The 21,632-nt window shown below is 46.2% G+C and overlaps 1 protein-coding gene across 6 annotated transcripts in view; it reads right to left on the bottom strand.

Annotated features, from left to right (window-relative positions):
* LOC134352884 (sodium/hydrogen exchanger 2-like) overlaps window positions 1-21,632 on the bottom strand; it is a 426,743-nt gene that overhangs the window by 89,701 nt on the left and 315,410 nt on the right. For all 6 annotated transcript variants that reach the window (XM_063060448.1, XM_063060451.1, XM_063060454.1 and 3 more), the window contains exon 7: window positions 15,784-15,854. In XM_063060448.1, the coding sequence (XP_062916518.1) occupies window positions 15,784-15,854 (71 nt within the window). The remainder of the gene's footprint in view (window positions 1-15,783; window positions 15,855-21,632) is intronic.

The following is a 21,632-nucleotide window of genomic DNA, read 5'->3' as shown; positions in this document are numbered from 1 at the left end:
CTATGCTATTTGATTGTCCTGTTGTACATACTGTTTATTACAAATTATGATTAATTGCACATTGCATATTTAGACGGAGACGTAACGTAAAGATTTTTACTCCTCATGTATGTGAAGGATGTAAGTGATAAAGTCAATTCCATTCAATTAAATTCAATATACAGGAGACCACACCGGAGCACCAAACACAGTAGATGACCCCAACAGACTCTCAGGTGAAGTGTCGTCTCACCGGGAAAGACTGTTTGGGGCCCCGAATGTTAGTGAGGGAGGAGGGTAAGGGCAGGTGTAGCACGTGTTCCACTTGCATGGATAAGTACCAGGAGGATGATTGGTGGGGAATGGACAAGGGAGTCATGTAGGGAGTGATTCCTGTGGAAAGCAGAAAGTGAGGGATGGGGTAAGATGTGCTTGGTGGCGCGATCCCATTAGAGATGGCAGAGGTTATGGAGAATTATGTGCAGGACATGGAGGTTGGTGGGGTGGTAGGTGGTTACAAGAGGAACCCTATCCATGGTAGTGTGGCAGGAGGTTGGGGTGAGAGCAGACATGCGTGAAATGAAAGAGATGCAGTTGAGGGCAGCGTTGATGGTGGATGAAGGGAAGCCCCTTTCTTTGAAAAAGGATGACAATTACGAAAAAATATAAAGATTTATTTGAAGCTAATTTTTTACCTTTAATTGATCAGATTAAACTTTTATTTACCAAATGGTCCCCAATCTCTTTGTCTTTGATTGGTCGGATTAATGCTATTAAGATGATCATTTTGCCCAAATTTTTGAATATATTTCAATCGGTTCCAATTTTTATCCCAAAATCTTTTTTTGATAACGTAGATTCAAAAATTTCCTCATATATTTGGCAGAATAAAAATCCTAGGTTAGGTAAAAGGTATCTACAGAAATCTAAAAAGGAGTGGGGGCTCGCCCTCCCGAATTTTAGATTCTATTATTGGGCAATTAATATTCGATATTTAAAATTTTGGTTACAAGATTTGGACGCATCTTTAAACCCTCATTGGGTAAATCTTGAATCTAATTCATTACAAGGGTTTTCCTTGGGTTCAGTTTCAGGAACTTTACTTCCTTTTACTTCTTTTAAATCATATAAACAAATGAACAACCCAATAGTTAAGCATACTTTATGTATATGGTTTCAATTCCGAAGATTTTTTGGGTTTAATCAATTTATTCTAGCAAGTCCCATTATATCAAATTTTCTTTTTCAACCTTCCACGATGGATCAAGCTTACTTTGATTGGAAAACCAAAGGTATAATATCTTTTCGCGATTTATTTTTGGATAATTGTTTTATGTCTTTTGATCAACTCTCTAATAAGTATAACTTACCTAGATCTCACTTTTTTAGATAACTACAGATTAGAAACTTTTTAATTACTGTCTCCCCTAATTTTCCACACCCATATCCAATGGACACTTTGGAAAAAATCTTAGGTTTAAGTCTCTCTCAGCAATTATATATAATATAATGATGAATTTATGTCCTGATGCTTCTAATAAAATTAAAGCTGACTGGGAAAGAGAACTTGAGATTAGTATACCGACTGAAAAATGGGAAAAAATTCTTCAGTTGGTGAATTCATCCTCTGTATGTGCTAAGCACAGGTTGATACAGTTTAAAGTAGTGCAGAGGGCTCATATGTCCAAAGATAAACTATCTCGTTATTACTCTTATATTAATCCAATATGTGACAGATGTCATTCCGAGATAGCTTCTTTAACCCACATGTTCTGGTCATGTCCCTTGTTGGAGAAATATTGGAAAGATATTTTTGATATTATTTCAACGGTCCTAAATATAGACTTACAACCTCATCCAATTACTGCTATCTTTGGACTACCAATGATAGACTTAAATAATTTAACCTCTTCATCACGCAGGATGATTGCATTTCTTACTTTAATAGCTTGAAGGTCCATTTTGTTGAATTGGAAAGAGATTAACCCTCCTACTGTATTTCATTGGTTTTCACAAACTATGGTGTGTTTGAATTTGGAGAAAATTAGAAGTGCAGTTTATGACCCTTCCATTAAGTTTGAAAAAACTTGGAGGCCATTCATTCAGCATTTTCATTTGATGTAATTTGATCATTTCCAAACTTGTTTTATCTCTCTGTACTGTTGTTGGAGGGGATTGGAGTCGTCGACACTAAGGTTTTCTTCTTTTCCATTTTTAAGTTGTTAGTTTTGCCCAAGTCTTTTAGTTTAGTTGATTAATTTCGTTTTTCTTTGGGGATGGGGTTTGCTTTTTTTTGTTTTGTTTTTTTTTTCTTTTTCATGATTTTTTTTTTCGAGTTTTTTTTTTGCTTTGTATTATCCGTGGTTAGTTTTACATGTTTGGGAGCTTTGTTAATTTACACTACTTGGTTTCGCAATTACTTTTTTTAAGTGTAACAATATATCTCCTACTATTTGTATTATTGCTATATTTTGTTTCTATATTTTGAAATTAATAAAAAGATTGAAAAAGAAAGAAAAGAAAAAGGAGAATATCCAGAGAGCAGATGTTGTGGATTGCCCCTTTTCCAGAGCAGAGTCCCAATGTTTATTCTATCCTTTAGCTTAGTAATCAGAATTACCCTAATGCTCAGAAGTACCTCAAATACATTAAGGATAATTAAAGAGTTGACGAAAATTGACAGATTATGGAAGAAACTGTGATGGCAAAATCAGACAAATGCCATTGGGAGGAATGAGCTAGTAATTCAAGATCTGGTTCTTTTAATCAAGGGTCAACTTAGTTAAGTCAATTGAATCTATCGCCCAGTAGCACTCACATCAACTGTAGTGAAATGCTTTGAGAGGTTGGTCATGACTAGACTGAACTCCTGCCTCAGCAAGGACCTGGACCCATTGCAATTTGCCTTTCACCACAATTGGTCAATGACAGACACAATCTCAATTGCTCTTCACACACCTTTAGACCACCTGGACAACACAAACACCTATGTCAGGCTGCTGTTCACTGACTATAGCTCAACATTTAACACCATCATTCCCACAATCCTGATTGAGAAGTTACAGAACCTGGGCCTCTGTACCTCCCTCTTCAATTGGATCCTCGACTTCCTAACTGGAAGACCACAATCTGTGCAGATTGGTGACAATGTTTTCTCCTCGCTGACAATAAATACTGGTGCACCTCAGTGATGTGTGCTTAACTCAGAGCTCTACTCTCTCTATACCCATGACTATGTGGCTAGGCATAGCTCAAGTACCATCTACAAATTTGCTGATGATACAACCATTATTGGTAGAAGCTCAGATGGTGATAAGAGAGTGTGCAGGAGAGAGATATACCAACCAGTGGAATGCTGTCACAGCAACAAGCTGACACTCAAAGTCAGTAAGATGAAAGAGCTGATTGTGGACTTAAGGAAGGGTAAGACGAAGGAACACGTACCAATCCTCATAGAGGGATCCGAAGTGCAGAGTAAACAGTTTTAATTTCCTGAGAGTCAAGATCTCTGAGGACCTCACTTGGTTCCAATATATCGGTGCATTGAAACATAGAACATAGAAATATAGAAATATAGGCAGGAGGAGACAAAGCAGTGCACCTGCGCGTGTGCAGCCCTCCGATGAAAAATGATATCGTATCTGTTAAATAGGGGCCGTGGACAATTCTGATTTGATGGAGAATGGACATGAAAGCACAGAGGAACATCTGGAGAAATTTCTGAAACGCTTGTTCGCTGCTGTCGTTACTGCGCGGTCAGGAATCTTTCGGAGGGTAGGCCTCAAAATCCTCGGCTTTGCCTGCTGTTGGCGACCGAGGTTGAGGTCAAATCGTTCGAACAGAGATGGCGCTCAGTACTAGGTGTCGGACAGCTGATCAGAGCTCGAAGTTTTCGGATGACTCAGAGTCGGACTGTGGTCGGCATGGCAGGGAGAGTTTTTCTTCCTTCTACCGTCTGCGTGAGATGTGGGACATTTGAGAGACTTTGAACTTTTACTGTGCTCATGGACTTCTTCATCAAGTTATGGTATTGTTACACTGCTGTAACTATATGTTATAATTATGTGGTTTTGTCAGTTTTTTCAGTCTTGGTCTGTCCTGTGTTTTGTGATATCACACTGGAGGAAATATTGTATCATTTCTTAATGCATGCACTACTAAATGACAATAAAAGAGGACTATGTGTCATCATAATCTAAACCTACAGAACAATCCAGGCCCTTCAGCCCACAAAGCTGTGCCAAACATGTCCTTACCTTAGAAATTATCTAGGGTTACCCATAGCCCTCTATTTTTCTAAGCTCTATGTACCTATCCAGGAGTCTCTTAAAAGACCCTATCGTATCCTCCTCCACCGTCGCCAGCAGCCCATTCCATGCATTCACCACTATCTGTATAAAAAAAAATACCCCTGACATCTCCTCTGTACTTACTTCCAAGCACCTTAAAACTGTGTCCTCTTGTGGCAGCCATTTCAGCCCTGGGAAAAAGCCTCTGACTATCCACACGATCAATGCTTCTCATCATCTTATACACCTCTATCAGGTCATCTCTCATCCTCGGACGCTCCAAGGAGAAAAGGGCGAGTTCACTCAACCTATTCTCATAAGGCATGCTCCCCAATCCAGGCAACATCCTTGTAAATCTCCTCTGCACCCTTTCTATAGTTTTCAGATCCTTCTTATAGTGAGGCGACCAGAACTGAGCACAGTACTCCAAGTGGTGTCTGAGCAGGGTCCTATATAGCTGCAACATTACCTCTCAGCTCTTAAACCCAATCCCACGGTCGATGAAGGCCAATAAACTGTATACCTTCTTAACCACAGAGTCAACCTGTGCAGCAGCTTTGAGTGTCCTACGGACTCAGACCCCAAGACTCCTCTGATCCTCCACACTGCCAAGAGTCTTACCATTAATACTATATTCTGCCATTATATTTGACCTACCAAAATGAACCACCTCACACTTATCTGGGTTGAACTCCATCTGCCACGTCTCAGCCCAGTTTTGCATCCTATCAATATCCCACTGTAATGTCTGACAGCCCTCCACACTATCAACAACACCCCCAACCTTTGTGTCATCAGCAAACTTACTAAGCCATCTCTCCACTTCCTCATCCAGGTCATTTATAAAAATCACAAAGAGTAGGGGTCCCAGAACAGATCCCTGAAGCACACCACTGGTCACTGACCTCCATGCAGAATATGACCCATCTACAACCACTCTTTGCTTTCTGTGGGCAAGCCAGTTCTGGATCCACAAAGTAAAGTCCCCATGGATCCCATGCCTCCTTATTTTCTCAATAAGCTTTGCATGGGGTACCTTGTCAAATGCCTTGCTGAAATCTACATCTACTACTCTACCTTCATCAAAGTGTTTAGTCACATCCTCAAAAAAGTCAATCAGGCTTGTCAGGCACGACCTGCCTTTGACAAAGCCATGCTGACTATTCCTAATCATAGTATGCCTCTCCAAATGTTCATAAATCCTTCCTCTCAGGATCTTCTCCATCAACTTACCAACCACTGAAGTAAGACTCACCAGTCTATAATTTCCTGGGCGATCTCTACTCCCTTTGTTGAATAATGGAACAACATCTGCAACCCTCCAATCCTCCAAAATATCTCCCGTCCCCATTGATGATGCAAAGATCATCGCCAGAGGCTCAGCAGTCTCCTCCCTAGCCTCCCACAGTAGCCTGGGGTACATCTCACCTGGTCCCGGTGACTGATCAAACTTGTTGCTTTCCAAAAGCTCCAGCACTTCCTCTTTCTTAATATCTACATACTCAAGCTTTTCAGTCTGCTGTAAGTCATCTTCACAGTCGCCAATATCCTTTTCCATAGTGAATACTGAAGCAAGGTATTCATTAAGTACCTCTGCTATCTCCTCTGGTTCCATACACAATTTTCCACTGTCATATTTGATCGGTCCTATTCTCTCATGTCTTATCCTCTTGCTCTTCACATACTTGTAGAATGCCTTGGGGTTTTCCTTAATCCTGCCCGCCAAGGCCTTCTCATGGCCCCTTCTGGCTCTCCTATCTTCCTTCTTAAGCTCCTTCTTGCATGCCTTATAATCTTCTAGATCTCTATCATTACCTAGTTTTTTGAAACTTTCGTAAGCTTTTCTTCTTGACTAGATTTACAACAGCTTTTGTCCACTACAGTTCCTGTACCCTACTATTCTTTCCCCGTCTCATTGGAATAGAAACATAGAAAAATAGAAAATAGGTGCAGGAGTAGGCCATTCAGCCCTCCGAGCCTGCACCGCCATTCAGTACGATCATGGCCGATCATCCAACCCAGAACCCTGTACCTGCCTTCTCCCCATACCCCCTGATCCCTTTAGCCACAAGAGCCATATTTAACTCCCTCTTAAATATAGGCAATGAACTGGCCTCAACTGTTTCCTGTGGCAGAGAATTCCATAGATTCACCACTCTCTGTGCGAAGAAGTTTTTCCTCATCTCAGTCCTAAAAGGCTTTCCCTTTATCCTTAAACTGTGACTCCTCATTCTGGACTTCCCCAACTTCCCCACAAAACCCACCCATCAACAGTGTAGGCAGTCTGTCCGCACTCCCACAAAACCCACCCATCAACAGTGTAGGCAGTCTGTCCCCACTCCCACAAAACCCACCCATCAACAGTGTAGGCAGTCTGTCCCCACTCCCACCCATCAACAGTGTAGGCAGTCTGTCCCACTCCCACAAAACCCACCCATCAACAGTGTAGGCAGTCTGTCCCCACTCCCACCCATCAACAGTGTAGGCAGTCTGTCCCACTCCCACCCATCAACAGTGTAGGCAGTCTGTCCCACTCCCACAAAACCCACCCATCAACAGTGTAGGCAGTCTGTCCCCACTCCCACCCATCAACAGTGTAGGCAGTCTGTCCCACTCCCACAAAACCCACCCATCAACAGTGTAGGCAGTCTGTCCCCACTCCCACCCATCAACAGTGTAGGCAGTCTGTCCCACTCCCACCCATCAACAGTGTAGGCAGTCTGTCCCCACTCCCACCCATCAACAGTGTAGGCAGTCTGTCCCACTCCCACAAAACCCACCCATCAACAGTGTAGGCAGTCTGTCCCCACTCCCACCCATCAACAGTGTAGGCAGTCTGTCCCCACTCCCACCCATCAACAGTGTAGGCAGTCTGTCCCCACTCCCACCCATCAACAGTGTAGGCAGTCTGTCTCCACTCCCACCCATCAACAGCGTAGGCAGTCTGTCCCACTCCCACCCATCAACAGTGTAGGTAGTCTGTCCCCACTCCCACCCATCAACAGTGTAGGCAGTCTGTCCCCACTCCCACCCATCAACAGTGTAGGCAGTCTGTCCCCACTCCCACCCATCAACAGTGTAGGCAGTCTGTCCCACTCCCACCCATCAACAGTGTAGGCAGTCTGTCCCCACTCCCACCCATCAACAGTGTAGGTAGTCTGTCCCACTCCCACAAAACCCACCCATCAACAGTGTAGGCAGTCTGTCCCCACTCCCACTCATCAACACTGTAGGCAGTCTGTCCAACTCCCACAAAACCCACTGATCAACAGTGTAGGCAGTCTGTCCCCACTCTCCACTCCCACAGAACCCACCCATTGCTGTAGGATTGGCACCAATTTGCTTATGTCAACACACACCAACAACAAATGTGTTCTCTGCTATTATCTGTGAACTCTACCAACCAGGGAGAAAGGGACCAGCGGACGGGGTCATGACAAGAGCTTCCTCATGACAACAGATGTGATTTCTAGACTCACTAGTAAGCACGCCATTAGAATATGTAGCACTCTTGACTAACAATAACTTTCAATTTATTGTATTGACATGTCACACACATACAATGAACCCTTTTAAAATAATAAAGTCTTTGAGGAGTTACTTGAGGAGTGTAAAAAATGCAAGTTAATGCTTAAGAAGGAAATTAGGAGGATTAATAGAGGTCATAGAAACATAGAAACATGGAAAATAGGTGCAGGAGTAAGCCATTTGGCCCTTCGAGCCTGCACTGCCATTCAGTGTGATAATGGCTGATCATTCAACTCAGAACCCTGTACCAGCCTTCTCTCCATACCCCGTGATCCCTTTAGCCACAAGGGGCATATCTAACTCCCTCTTAAATATAGCCAATGAACTGGCCTCAACTGTTTCCTGTAGCAGAGAATTCCACAGGTTCACCACTCTCTGTGTGAAGAAGTTTTTCCTATTCTCGGTCCTAAAAGGCTTCCCCTTTATCCTCAAACTGTGACACCTCGTTCTGGACTTCCCCAACATCGGGAACAATCTTCCTGCATCTAGCCTGTCCAATCCCTTTAGGATTTTATATGTTTCAATAAGATCCCCCCATCAATCTTCTAAATTCCAACGAGTATAAGCCTAGTCGATCTAGTCTTTCATCACATGAAAGTCCTGCCATCCCAGGAATCAATCTGGTGAACCTTCTTTGTACTCCCTCTATGGCAAAGATGTCTTTCCTCAGATTAGGGGACCAAAACTGCACACAATACTCCAGGTGTGGTCTCACCAAGGCCTTGTACAACTGCAGTAGTACTTCCCTGCTCCTGTCCTCAAATCCTCTTGCTATGAATGCCAGCATACCAACTGCCTTTTTCACCGCCTGCTGTACCTGCATGCCCACTTTCAATGACTGGTGTACAATGACACCCAAGTCTCGTTGCACCCCCCCTTTTCCAAATCGGCCACCATTCAGATAAAAATCTATTTTCCTGTTTTTGCCATCAAAATGGATAACCTCACATTTATCCATATTAAATTGCATCTGCCCACTCACCTAACCTATCCAAGTCACCCTGCATCCTTTTTAGCATCCTCCTCACAGCTAACACTGCCGCCTTGCTTCGTGTCATCCGCAAACTTGGAGATGCTGCATTTAATTCCCTCGTCGAAGTCATTAATATATTTTGTAAACAACTGGGGTCCCAGCACTGAGCCTTGCCGTACCCCACTAGTCACTGCCCACCATTCTGAAAAGGTCCCATTAATCCCACTATTTGCTCCCTGTCTGCCAACCAATTCTCTATCCACATCAATACCAAACCCCCAATACCGTGTGCTTTAAGTTTGCACACTAATCTCCTGCGTGGGACCTTGTCAAAAGCCTTTTGAAAATCCAAATATACCACATCCACTGGTTCTCCCCTATACACTCTACTAGTTACATTCTCAAAAAATTCTATGAGGTTCGTCAGACATGATTTTCCTTTCACAAATCCATGCTGACTTTGTCCGATGATTTCACCGCTTTCCAAAAGTGCTGTTATTACATCTCTGATAACTGACTCTAGCATTTTCCCTACTACCGACGTCAGGCTAACCAGTCTATAATTCCCCAGTTTCTCTCTCCCTCCTTTTTTAAAAAGTGGGGTTACATTAGCCACCCTCCAATTCTCAGGATCTAATCCAGAATCTAAAGAGTTTAGCCGCTTTTTCTGGCTAATTTGTATCTTTCTTCTTTGGAATTGATACTATCCCTCATTTCACTCGTCAGCCACAGGTTCACTACCTTCCCTGGTTTATTCTTTTGCCAAACTGGGATGAACAATTGTTGTAGTTCATCCATGCGATCTTTAAATACTTGCCATTGCATATCCACCGTCAACCCTTTAAGTGTCATTTGCCAGTCTATCTTAGCTAATTCATGTCTCATACCTTCGAAGTTACCCTTCTTTAAGTTCAGAACCTTTGTTTCTGAATTAACTATGTCACTCTCCATCTTAATGAAGAATTCCACCATATTATGGTCACTCTTACCCAAGGGGCCTCTCACGACAAGATTGCTAATTAACCCTTCCTCATTGCTCAATATCCAGTCCAGAGGATTGTAAATCTAGTTGGCTCCATCTTGGGTACTGGCCTACAAAGTACCCAGGACATCTTGAAGGAGCAGTGTCTCAGAATGGCAGCCCTCTATTATTGAAGACCTCCAGCACCCAGGACATGCCCTTTTCTCACCGTTACCATCAGGTAGGAGGTACAGAGGCCTGAAGACACACACTCAGCGATTCAGGAACAGCTTCTTTCCCTCTGCCATCCGATTTGAAATGGACATTGAACTCGTACTTTTTTTGCACGATTTTTAATCTATTCAATATACATATACTGTAATTGATACTCTCATCTATTCATCATTTTTTCTTCTGTATTTTGCATTGCATTGAACTGCTGTTGCTAAGTTAACGAATTTCACGACACATGTGAGTGATCATAAACCTGATTCTGATTCTGAATCAAGAAATATTGCATTAAAAACCATTGTTTTAAACCACCCCACCTCCCCAGAAAAGCTGAAGAGGCTGGAAACTTGAAATAAAAACAGAAAGTGCTGAAGGTACCACAAAAGAACAGTGGTTAATGCTTCACATTGATCACTGAAACAAGGGAAAACGATTTCATTTAAATTTGCAGAGGAAGGGAGAGTGGAGGAAAAGAGGAAATGTCAGTAATGGGATGGAGATAAAAAGGCATGCTCAGGTCGCACAAGTGCATTTCATGCTGTCTCAGAGAGGGTGAGAAGACTTATTAATTACAGCTGCTCTGCCGAGACTAGGGGTTTAATAGAAGGAAATGAAACAATGGTAGAAATGTGAGATGCAAAGTGGAGAATTAGCTGGAAACTTGAAATACAAGAGAATACTGGCAATACTCGGTGGAGGTGAGGAGCGGAAAACAGAGATCATCTTACTGTTACCATTAGACCACCCACGTCAGCCCTGAAACATTGACAATTCTTTTCCCACCACAGAGGCTGCTCAACCTTTAGAGTTCCTCCAGGAATTGTATGTTGCAACTTCTTCACAGAGAGGTGGTGAGTATGTGGAGGGAGAGGTGGTGAGTATGTGGAGGGAGAGGTAGTGAGTATGTGGAGGGAGAGGTGGTGAGTATGTGGAGGAGTGGTGGTGAGTATGTGGAGGGAGCAGTAGTGAGTATGTGGAGGGAGAGGTGGTGAGTATGTGGAGGGAGCGGTAGTGAGTATGTGGAGGGAGAGGTAGTGAGTATGTGGAGGGAGCGGTAGTGAGTATGTGGAGGGAGAGGTGGTGAGTATGTGGAGGAAGCGGTAGTGAGTATGTGGAGGGAGAGGTGGTGAGCTGCCAGGGGAGGTGGCTGGGACAGCTGCAATAACAACACTGGACAGACATGTGTGTAACGCGTGGATAAGAGGTGATGAGAGGGATGTGGGCTAACCACAACGGGATAAAATGAGATGGGAATCTTTGTCAGCACAGACCAGTTTCTATGCACTATGACTATTACATCAGAATTTTTCCAATTTTAACAACAAAGAGGAATATTTGGTTTTCACAATCCATTGAAATAATTTATGCCTGCAACATACTAAGGGAGGAGGTGTTCTTTGATCTTACATTGGTGAATAAGTTTTATAATTTGCTTTGACAGATATATTTATCATTCAAGGATTTTTCTCTCAGTCTAATATGCAGCAGTGTCGAGCAGTAAATAGAACCAAATGTATGCTAGATTATATATCAGATGTTAACAATATTAACGAGTATTTATGAGGGCTCAGTGAAATTGTCTGTATATTCTTTTCTTGAGAACATTCTGTCTGTGGCCAGTCATGCATTGCTATTTTATGTCACATCAGACTTTGTACCTTTGGTGATTCTGGCTCTTCAGATGTTTTGGGATCAGATACCATGGAGGAGGAATCGGAATGAGTTGGCATTTCAGGGTATTTGTGAGATTGACTGGGTAGGAGAGTCACTGGATAGGAATGGTCAGTGGTGACCTTGTGGATCAATGAGTCCTTTTACAAACGTAATAGCAGTGACCTGTTGGTCATTCCCAAGTCACTGAGGCTCCAGCTGCTCAAATTACGAAAAAGTCTGACGTAAATCAAAATTGTAACAACACAAAAAGGTGCTGATAGAACACAATGAGTCGGGCAATCTTATAGACAAAGATGGTGTCGATTATTCAAAGCGGCGTTAGTCTGAGCCGTGATAACACTGCATTGGCTACAGGGAGAAATCAGAATACACGGAGTGAGGAAGGGAACTGAGAAACAGGACCTCAAGGGTAGTAATCTCAGGATTGCTGCTTGTGCCACACAACAGTGGGGATAGGAATAGAATGAGGTGGCAGATAAATGCATTGTTGAAGAATTGGGGAGCAGGAGTGCAGGATCATTGGGACTTCTCCTGGGGCAGGTGGGACCCGTACAAAAGGGTCAGGTTGCATTTGAATCGGAGGAGGGCCAATATCTTGCGGGCAGGTTTACTGGAGCCATTGGAAGTGGTTTAAACTAATATGGTATGGGGATGGAAACCAGTATGAGAGAACTGAGGCTGAACTAGAAGGTTTACAGGTAGATGATGAATGTAGCATGAATGTAAGGAAGGACAAGCCAATGATTAGTTACAAATGCCAACAGATCAAAGAGTTAAATTGTACCACGAAAGTAAAATTCATAAGGGCAAAGAATGCAGGATTGAAGGTGCTGTATTTAAATGTGCATAGCATTCAGAATAAGGTGGATGAACTCGAGGCGCAATTAAAGATTGGTCGGTATGATGTTGTGAGCATCACTGAGTCATGGCTGAAAGAAGGCCATAGTTGTGAGCTTAACATCAATGGATATACTTTGTATTGAAAGGACAGGCAGGAAGGCATAGGTGGTGTGGCTCTGTTGGTCAGAGATGGAATCACATCTTTAGAAAGGGGTGACACAGGATCAGAGAATGTTGAATCTTTGTGGGTGGAGTTAAGAAACTGCAAGGTAAAAAAAACATTATGGGAATCATATACAGGCCTCCAAATGGTAGCCGAGATGTGCGGTTGAGATTGCAAAGGAAGCTGGAAAAAGCATGTAATAAGGGTAAGGGGGGGAACATAGTCACATGTATCAGTATCGCAATGAAATAAAGGGAATTACAGAGGCATGAGAGAGGAGGTTGCCCAGGTGGATTGGAGGAGGATACTAACGGGGATGACAGCAGACCAGAGATGGTTGAAGTTTCCGGGAATAGTTCACAAGGTGCAGGATAGATATGTCCCATAGAAGAAGTTCTCAAATGGCAGGGGTTGGCAACTGTGGCAGCCAAGGGAAGTGAAGGACTGCATAAAAGCCAAGGAAAGGGCATAGAATGTTTACAACAGTGGTTGGGAAGTTGGATAATTGGGAAGCTTTTAAAATCCAACAAAAGGCAACTAAAGAAGCTATAAGGGAAAATATGAAATATGAGGGCAAACTAGGCAATGATATAAAGCAGGATACTAAAAGACTGATCAGTTATATAAAGAGTAAGGGAGATGAGAGTTGATATTGGACCACTGGAAAATGATGCTGGTGAGTTAGTACTGGGGGGACAAAGAAATGCCAGATTATTTAATGAGTGCTTTGCATCAGTCTTCACTGTGGAAGACAGTAGCAGTGTGTCAGAGATCTGTGAATGTCAGGGACCAGGAGTGAGTGCCATTGCTATTACAAAGTAAAAAGTGCTAGGCAGACTCAAAGGTCTTAAGGTGGATAAGTCAGCTGAACCAGATGGACTACATCCCAGAGTCCTGAGAGAGGTTGCTGAAGAGAACAGATGCTTTGGTCATGATCTTTCAAGAATCACTTGATTCTGGCATGGTCCCGGAGGACTGAAGATTGCAAATGTTGCTCCACTCTTTAAGAAGGGAGGGAAGTAAAAGAAAGGAAATTATAGGCCAGTTAGCCTAACCTCAGTGGCTGGGAAAGTGTTGGAGTCTATTATTAAGGATGAGGTTTCGGGGTACTTGGAGACTAATGATAAAATAAATCAAATCAGCATGATTTCTGTAAAGGGAAACCTTGCCTGACAAATCTGTTAGAGTTCTTTGAGGAAGTAACCAGCAGGGTGGACAAAGGAGAGGCAATGAATGTCGTTTACTTGGATTTTCTGAAGGCATTTGATAAGGTGCCACACATGAGGCTACTTAACAAGATAAAATCCCATGGCGTTACAGGAAAGATACTGGCATGGATAGAGAAATAGCTGACAGGCAAGTGGGAATAAAAGGGGACTTTTCTGGTTGGCTGCCAGTGACTAGTGTTATTCCTCAGGGGTCAGTATTGGGACTGCTACTTTTCACATTGTTTGTCAATGATTTGGATAATGGAATTGATGGCTTTAGACAATGGACTTAGACAACTTGGAAGAATGGTCAAGAAAGTGGCAGATGGAATACAGTGTTGGGAAATTTATGATAATGCATTTTGGTAAAAGGAACAATAGAGCAGACTATTACCTAAATGGGAAGAAAATTCAAACATCAGAGAGAGGGACTTAGGAGTCCTCGTGCAAGACTCCCAGAGGGTTAATTCACAGGCTGAGTCAGTGGTAAAGAAGACAAATACAATGTTGGCATTTATTTCAAGGGGAATAGAATATAAAATCAAGGAGATAACACTGAGCCTTTATAAGGCACTAGTCAGGCCGCACTTGGAGTATTGTCAATAGTTTTGGGCCTCTTATCAGAAAGGATGTGATGTCATTGGAGAGAGTCCAGAGGAGGTTCACGAGGCTGATTCCAGGAATGAAGGGGTTAACATATAAGGAAAGTTTGGCAGCTTTGGGTCTGTACTCACTGGAATTTAGGAGAGTGTGTGGGAATCTCATTGAAACCTACCAAATGTTGAAAGGTCCAGATAGGGTTGATGTGGAGAGAGTGTTTCCCATGGTGGGGATGTCCAGAACTAGAGAGTACAGTCTGAAAATTGAGAGATGACCTTTTAGAACAGAGGCAAGGAGAAATTCTTTTAGCCAGAGAGTAGTGAATCTGTGGAATGCTCTGCTGCACACTGTGGTGGAGGCCAGTCTGTGGGTATATTTAAGGCAGCAGTTGATCGTTTCCTGATCAGTCAGGGCATCAAAGGATATGGTGAGAAGGCAGATGTATGGGGTTGAGTGGTATCTGGGATCAACCATGATGGAATGGCGGAGCAAATTCGATGGGCTGAATGGCCTAATTCTGCTCCTGTGTCTTACATTGTTATGACTATGGTATATAGTCAGTAATCTACAGACAATGAACTCAAATTCTTGTGCCGCAGTATTCAATAAATCTGTCAATTTGTGGTCTGGTTTCTAAATAAACTTTTGATTCAAGATGAAATACAGCATGGATGGCATAAGCAGAGTGTCACATTAATGAGTTGTTATGGACATCAGAACATAAATGGAAAATAAGCTGGTCTGATGGTAAACAGTTGGAGGTACAGCAAAACCATTCCAACTCTACCCGAATCTCAGTTGAAGTCCAGGTAATTCCACAGTCCTGAACAAATGCTGATGTGTAAAGATAATTAACTGCAATCCAAAAATTGAATGCAAAATTTACCATTGACTTTAAAATCCAACTGGTTCATAACTATTCTCAGGTCTGTCACATATGATTTCTGGATCCCACACAGAGACATTGATCTTTAACATCTCCCAGGTAGGTAGAGATGTCAACGTATTCTGAACTGTGTATGGTGTGATAGTTGTAACTGCCTCTCAGTCTGAGTTTCTGAATCCCATTGCTTTGGCTAACAAACACATACATGGAGCAGAAATCATTTCTGGTGTCTGTGAGTTCAACCCGTATGTTTCGTTTTGAAAACTAAGAAGTCATCGGTGATCTTTAAATGCAGACCATTTCTTATACCATACTTGCAAATTATGATCTGTATTTAGAACATTTCCGACCCTTGAACGGAAACAGGAACGGGTTTCAGTATCTCACACCGGCACTTACGCATAGGAAGAAACTTCACCAACAAACACTCACAACTTGGAGAATGTTGTACCTGTCTTTCCAGTAATATTGGCCCCAATGTCCGCAGATATCTTCGATTCCAGCCAACAAATGGTCCAAGAACTGCAGAAAGCAAAGTTTACAAATCAAATATGTTGTCAGTCATTACCCATGGCCATTATGTAGTTTAAAAGCAAAACAAACCGCTGGTGGAACTTAATAGATCAGGCAGCAGCTCTGGAGGCAAATGGACAATCGATGATTCGCTCAAGACACTTCATCTGAAGTGTGACATAAAATGTCAGTTAACCATTTCTCTCCTTAAATTCTGCATTACCTGCTGAGTTCCTCCAGCAGTTTATTTTGCTCCAGTTCCAGCATCTGCAGGCTCCTGCACACTGAAAGGACCTGCAGACTCCTGCACTGCAAAAGGACCTGCAGACTCCTGCACTTGAAAGGACCTGCAGGCTCCTGCACTGTGAACGGAACTGCAGACTCCTGCACTCTGAAAGGACCTGCAGACTCCTGCACTCTGAAAGGACCTGCAGGCTCCAGCACACTGAAAGGACCTGCAGACTCCTGCACTCTGAAAGGACCTGCAGACTCCTGCACTCTGAAAGGACCTGCAGACTCCTGCACTGTGAACGGACCTGCAGACTCCTGCACTCTGAAAGGACCTGCAGATTCCTGCACTCTGAAAGGACCTGCAGACTCCTGCACTCTGAAAGGACCTGCAGGCTCCAGCACTCTGAAAGGACCTGCAGACTCCTGCACTCTGAAAGGACCTGCAGACTCCTGCACTCTGAAAGGACCTGCAGACTCCTGCACTGTGAACGGACCTGCAGACTCCTGCACTCTGAAAGGACCTGCAAATTCCTGCACTCTGAAAGGACCTGCAGACTCCTGCACTCTGAAAGGACCTGCAGACTCCTGCACTCTGAAAGGACCTGCAGACTCCTGCACTCTGAAAGGACCTGCAGACTCCTGCACTCTGAAACGACCTGCAGACTCCTGCACTGTGAAAGAATCTGCAGACTCCTGCACTCTGAAAGGACCTGCAGACTCCTGCACTCTGAAAGGACCTGCAGACTCCTGCACTGTGACGGACCTGCAGACTCCTGCACTCTGAATGGACCTGCAGACTCCTGCACTCTGAAAGGACCTGCAGACTCCTGCACTCTGAAAGGACCTGCAGGCTCCAGCAGTCTGAAAGGACCTGCAGACTCCTGCACTCTGAAAGGACCTGCAGGCTCCTGCACCCTGAAAAGACCTGCAGGCTCCTACACTCTGAAAGGACCTGCAGACTCCTGCACTGTGAAAGAACCTGCAGACTCCTGCACTCTGAAAGGACCTGCAGACTCCTGCACTGTGAATGGACCTGCAGACTCCTGCACTCTGAAAGGACCTGCAGACTCCTGCACTCTGAAAGGACCTGCAGGCTCCAGCAGTCTGAAAGGACCTGCAGACTCCCGCACTCTGAAAGGACCTGCAGACTCCCGCACTCTGAAAGGACCTGCAGACTCCTGCACTCTGAAAGGACCTGCAGACTCCTGCACTCTGAAAGGACGTGCAGACACCTGCACTCTGAAACGACCTGCAGACTCCTGCACTGTGAAAGAACCTGCAGACTCCTGCACTCTGAAAGGACCTGCAGACTCCTGCACTCTGAAAGGACCTGCAGACTCCTGCACTGTGAACGGACCTGCAGACTCCTGCACTCTGAAAGGACCTGCAGACTCCTGCACTCTGAAAGGACCTGCAGGCTCCAGCAGTCTGAAAGGACCTGCAGACTCCTGCACTCTGAAAGGACCTGCAGGCTCCTGCACTCTGAAAAGACCTGCAGGCTCCTGCACTCTGAAAGGACCTGCAGACTCCTGCACTGTGAAAGAACCTGCAGACTCCTGCACTCTGAAAGGACCGGCAGACTCCTGCACTGTGAACGGACCTGCAGACTCCTGCACTGTGAAAGGACCTGCAGACTCCTGCACTCTGAAAGGACCTGCAGGCTCAAGCAGTCTGAAAGGACCTGCAGACTCCCGCACTCTGAAAAGACCTGCAGGCTCCTGCACCCTGAAAGGACCTGCAGACTCCTGCACTCTGAAAGGACCTGCAGACTCCTGCACTGTGAAAGGACCTGCAGACTCCTGCACTCTGAAAGGACCTGCAGACTCCTGCACTCTGAAAGGACCTGCAGGCTCCAGCACTCTGAAAAGACCTGCAGGCTCCTGCACCCTGAAAGGACCTGCAGACTCCTGCACTCTGAAAGGACCTGCAGACTCCTGCACTCTGAAAGGACCTGCAGACTCCTGCACTCTGAAAGGACCTGCAGACTCCTGCACTCTGAAAGGACCTGCAGGCTCCTGCACTCTGAAAGGACCTGCAGGCTCCTGCACTGTGAACGGACCTGCAGGCTCCTGCACTCTGAAAGGACCTGCAGACTCCTGCACTGTGAACGGACCTGCAGACTCCCGCACTGTGAACAGACCTGCAGACTCCCGCACTCTGAAAGGACCTGCAGACTCCTGCACTCTGAAAGGACCTGCAGACTCCCGCACTCTGAAAGGACCTGCAGACTCCCGCACTCTGAAAGGACCTGCAGACTCCTTCACTCTGAAAGGACCTGCAGACTCCCGCACTCTGAAAGGACCTGCAGACTCCTGCACTCTGAAAGGACCTGCAGACTCCTGCACTCTGAAAGGACCTGCAGACTCCCGCACTCTGAAAGGACCTGCAGACTCCTGCACTCTGAAAGGACCTGCAGACTCCCGCACACTGAAAGGACCTGCAGGCTCCTGCACTCTGAAAGGACCTGCAGGCTCCTGCACTGTGAACGGACCTGCAGACTCCTGCACTGTGAAAGGACCTGCAGGCTCCTGCACTCTGAAAGGACCTGCAGACTCCTGCACTGTGAAAGGACCTGTAGACTCCTGCACTCTGAAAGGACCTGCAGACTCCTGCACTGTGAAAGGACCTGCAGACTCCTGCACTCTGAAAGGACCTGCAGACTCCTGCACTGTGAACGGACCTGCAGTCTCCTGCACTGTGAAAGGACCTGCAGACTCCTGCACTGTGAACGGACCTGCAGACTCCTGAACTCTGAAAGGACCTGCAGACTCCTGCATTGCAAAAGGACTTGCAGACTACTGCACTCTGAAAGGACCTGCAGACTCCTGCACTCTGAAAGGACCTGCAGACTCCTGCACTCTGAAAGGACCTGCAGACTCCTGCACTCTGAAAGGACCTGCAGACTCCTGCACTCTGAAAGGACCTGCAGGCTCCTGCACTCTGAAAAGACCTGCAGGCTCCTGCACCCTGAAAGGACCTGCAGACTCCTGCACTCTGAAAAGACCTGCAGACTCCTGCACCGTGAAATGACCTGCAGACTCCTGCACTCTGGAAGGACCTGCAGACTCCTGCACCGTGAACGGACCTGCAGACTCCTGCACTCTGAAAGGACCTGCAGGCTCCTGCACTGTGAACGGACCTGCAGGCTCCTGCACTCTGAAAGGACCTGCAGACTCCTGCACTCTGAAAGGACCTGCAGACTCCTGCACTCTGAAAGGACCTGCAGACTCCTGCACTCTGAAAGGACCTGCAGACTCCTGCACTGTGAAAGGACCTGCAGACTCCTGCACTCTCAAAGGACCTGCAGACTCCTGCACTGTGAAAGGACCTGCAGACTCCTGCACTCTGAAAGGACCTGCAGACTCCTGCACTGTGAATGGACCTGCAGACTCCTGCACTCTGAAAGGACCTGCAGGCTCCTGCACTGTGAACGGACCTGCAGGCTCCTGCACTCTGAAAGGACCTGCAGACTCCTGCACTCTGAAAGGACCTGCAGGCTCCTGCACACTGAAAGGACCTGCAGACTCCCGCACACTGAAAGGACCTGCAGGCTCCCGCACTCTGAAAGGACCTGCAGGCTCCTGCACTCTGAAAGGACCTGCAGGCTCCTGCACTGTGAACGGACCTGCAGACTCCTGCACTGTGAAAGGACCTGCAGACTCCTGCACTGTGAAAGGACCTGTAGACTCCTGCACTCTGAAAGGACCTGCAGACTCCTGCACTGTGAAAGGACCAGCAGACTCCATGCACTCTGAAAGGACCTGCAGACTCCTGCACTGTGAACGGACCTGCAGTCTCCTGCACTGTGAAAGGACCTGCAGACTCCTGCACTGTGAACGGACCTGCAGTCTCCTGCACTGTGAAAGGACCTGCAGGCTCCTGCACTGTGAACGGACCTGCAGGCTCCTGCACTCTGAAAGGACCTGCAGACTCCTGCACTGTGAAAGGACCTGTAGACTCCTGCACTCTGAAAGGACCTGCAGACTCCTGCATTGCAAAAGGACCTGCAGACTCCTGCACTCTGAAAGGACCTGCAGACTCCTGCACTCTGAAAGGACCTGCAGACTCGTGCACTCTGAAAGGACCTGCAGACTCCTGCACTCTGAAAGGACCTGCAGACTCCTGCACTCTGAAAGGACCTGCAGGCTCCTGCACTCTGAAAAGACCTGCAGGCTCCTGCACCCTGAAAGGACCTGCAGACTCCTGCACTCTGAAAAGACCTGCAGACTCCTGCACTGTGAAAGGACCTGCAGACTCCTGCACTCTGAAAGGACCTGCAGACTCCTGCACTGTGAACGGACCTGCAGACTCCTGCACTCTGAAAGGCTCCTGCACCGTGAACGGACCTGCAGGCTCCTGCACTCTGAAAGGACCTGCAGACTCCTGCACTCTGAAAGGACCTGCAGACTCCTGCACTCTGAAAGGACCTGCAGACTCCTGCACTCTGAAAGGACCTGCAGACTCCTGCACTGTGAAAGGACCTGCAGACTCCTGCACTCTGAAAGGACCTGCAGACTCCTGCACTGTGAAAGGACCTGCAGACTCCTGCACTGTGAATGGACCTGCAGGCTCCTGCACTCTGAAAGGACCTGCAGACTCCTGCACTCTGAAAGGACCTGCAGACTCCTGCACTGTGAATGGACCTGCAGGCTACTGCACTCTGAAAGGACCTGCAGACTCCTGCACTCTGAAAGGACCTGCAGACTCCTGCACTCTGAAAGGACCTGCAGACTCCTGCACTCTAAAAGGACCTGCACACTCCTGCACTCTGAAAGGACCTGCAGACTCCCGCACACTGAAAGGACCTGCAGGCTCCTGCACTCTGAAAGGACCTGCAGGCTCCTGCACTGTGAACGGACCTGCAGACTCCTGCACTGTGAAAGGACCTGCAGGCTCCTGCACTCTGAAAGGACCTGCAGACTCCTGCACTGTGAAAGGACCTGCAGACTCCTGCACTCTGAAAGGACCTGCAGACTCCCGCACTCTGAAAGGACCTGCAGACTCCTGCACTCTGAAAGGACCTGCAGACTCCCGCACACTGAAAGGACCTGCAGGCTCCTGCACTCTGAAAGGACCTGCAGGCTCCTGCACTGTGAACGGACCTGCAGACTCCTGCACTGTGAAAGGACCTGCAGGCTCCTGCACTCTGAAAGGACCTGCAGACTCCTGCACTGTGAAAGGACCTGTAGACTCCTGCACTCTGAAAGGACCTGCAGACTCCTGCACTGTGAAAGGACCTGCAGACTCCTGCACTCTGAAAGGACCTGCAGACTCCTGCACTGTGAACGGACCTGCAGTCTCCTGCACTGTGAAAGGACCTGCAGACTCCTGCACTGTGAACGGACCTGCAGACTCCTGAACTCTGAAAGGACCTGCAGACTCCTGCATTGCAAAAGGACTTGCAGACTACTGCACTCTGAAAGGACCTGCAGACTCCTGCACTCTGAAAGGACCTGCAGACTCCTGCACTCTGAAAGGACCTGCAGACTCCTGCACTCTGAAAGGACCTGCAGACTCCTGCACTCTGAAAGGACCTGCAGGCTCCTGCACTCTGAA

The sequence above is a fragment of the Mobula hypostoma genome, chromosome 10 (assembly GCF_963921235.1).
Source record: "Mobula hypostoma chromosome 10, sMobHyp1.1, whole genome shotgun sequence".
Lineage (NCBI taxonomy): Eukaryota > Metazoa > Chordata > Chondrichthyes > Myliobatiformes > Myliobatidae > Mobula > Mobula hypostoma.
Note: the sequence above shows the minus strand (reverse complement) of the source record. Positions and strands in the feature narration are given on the sequence as shown.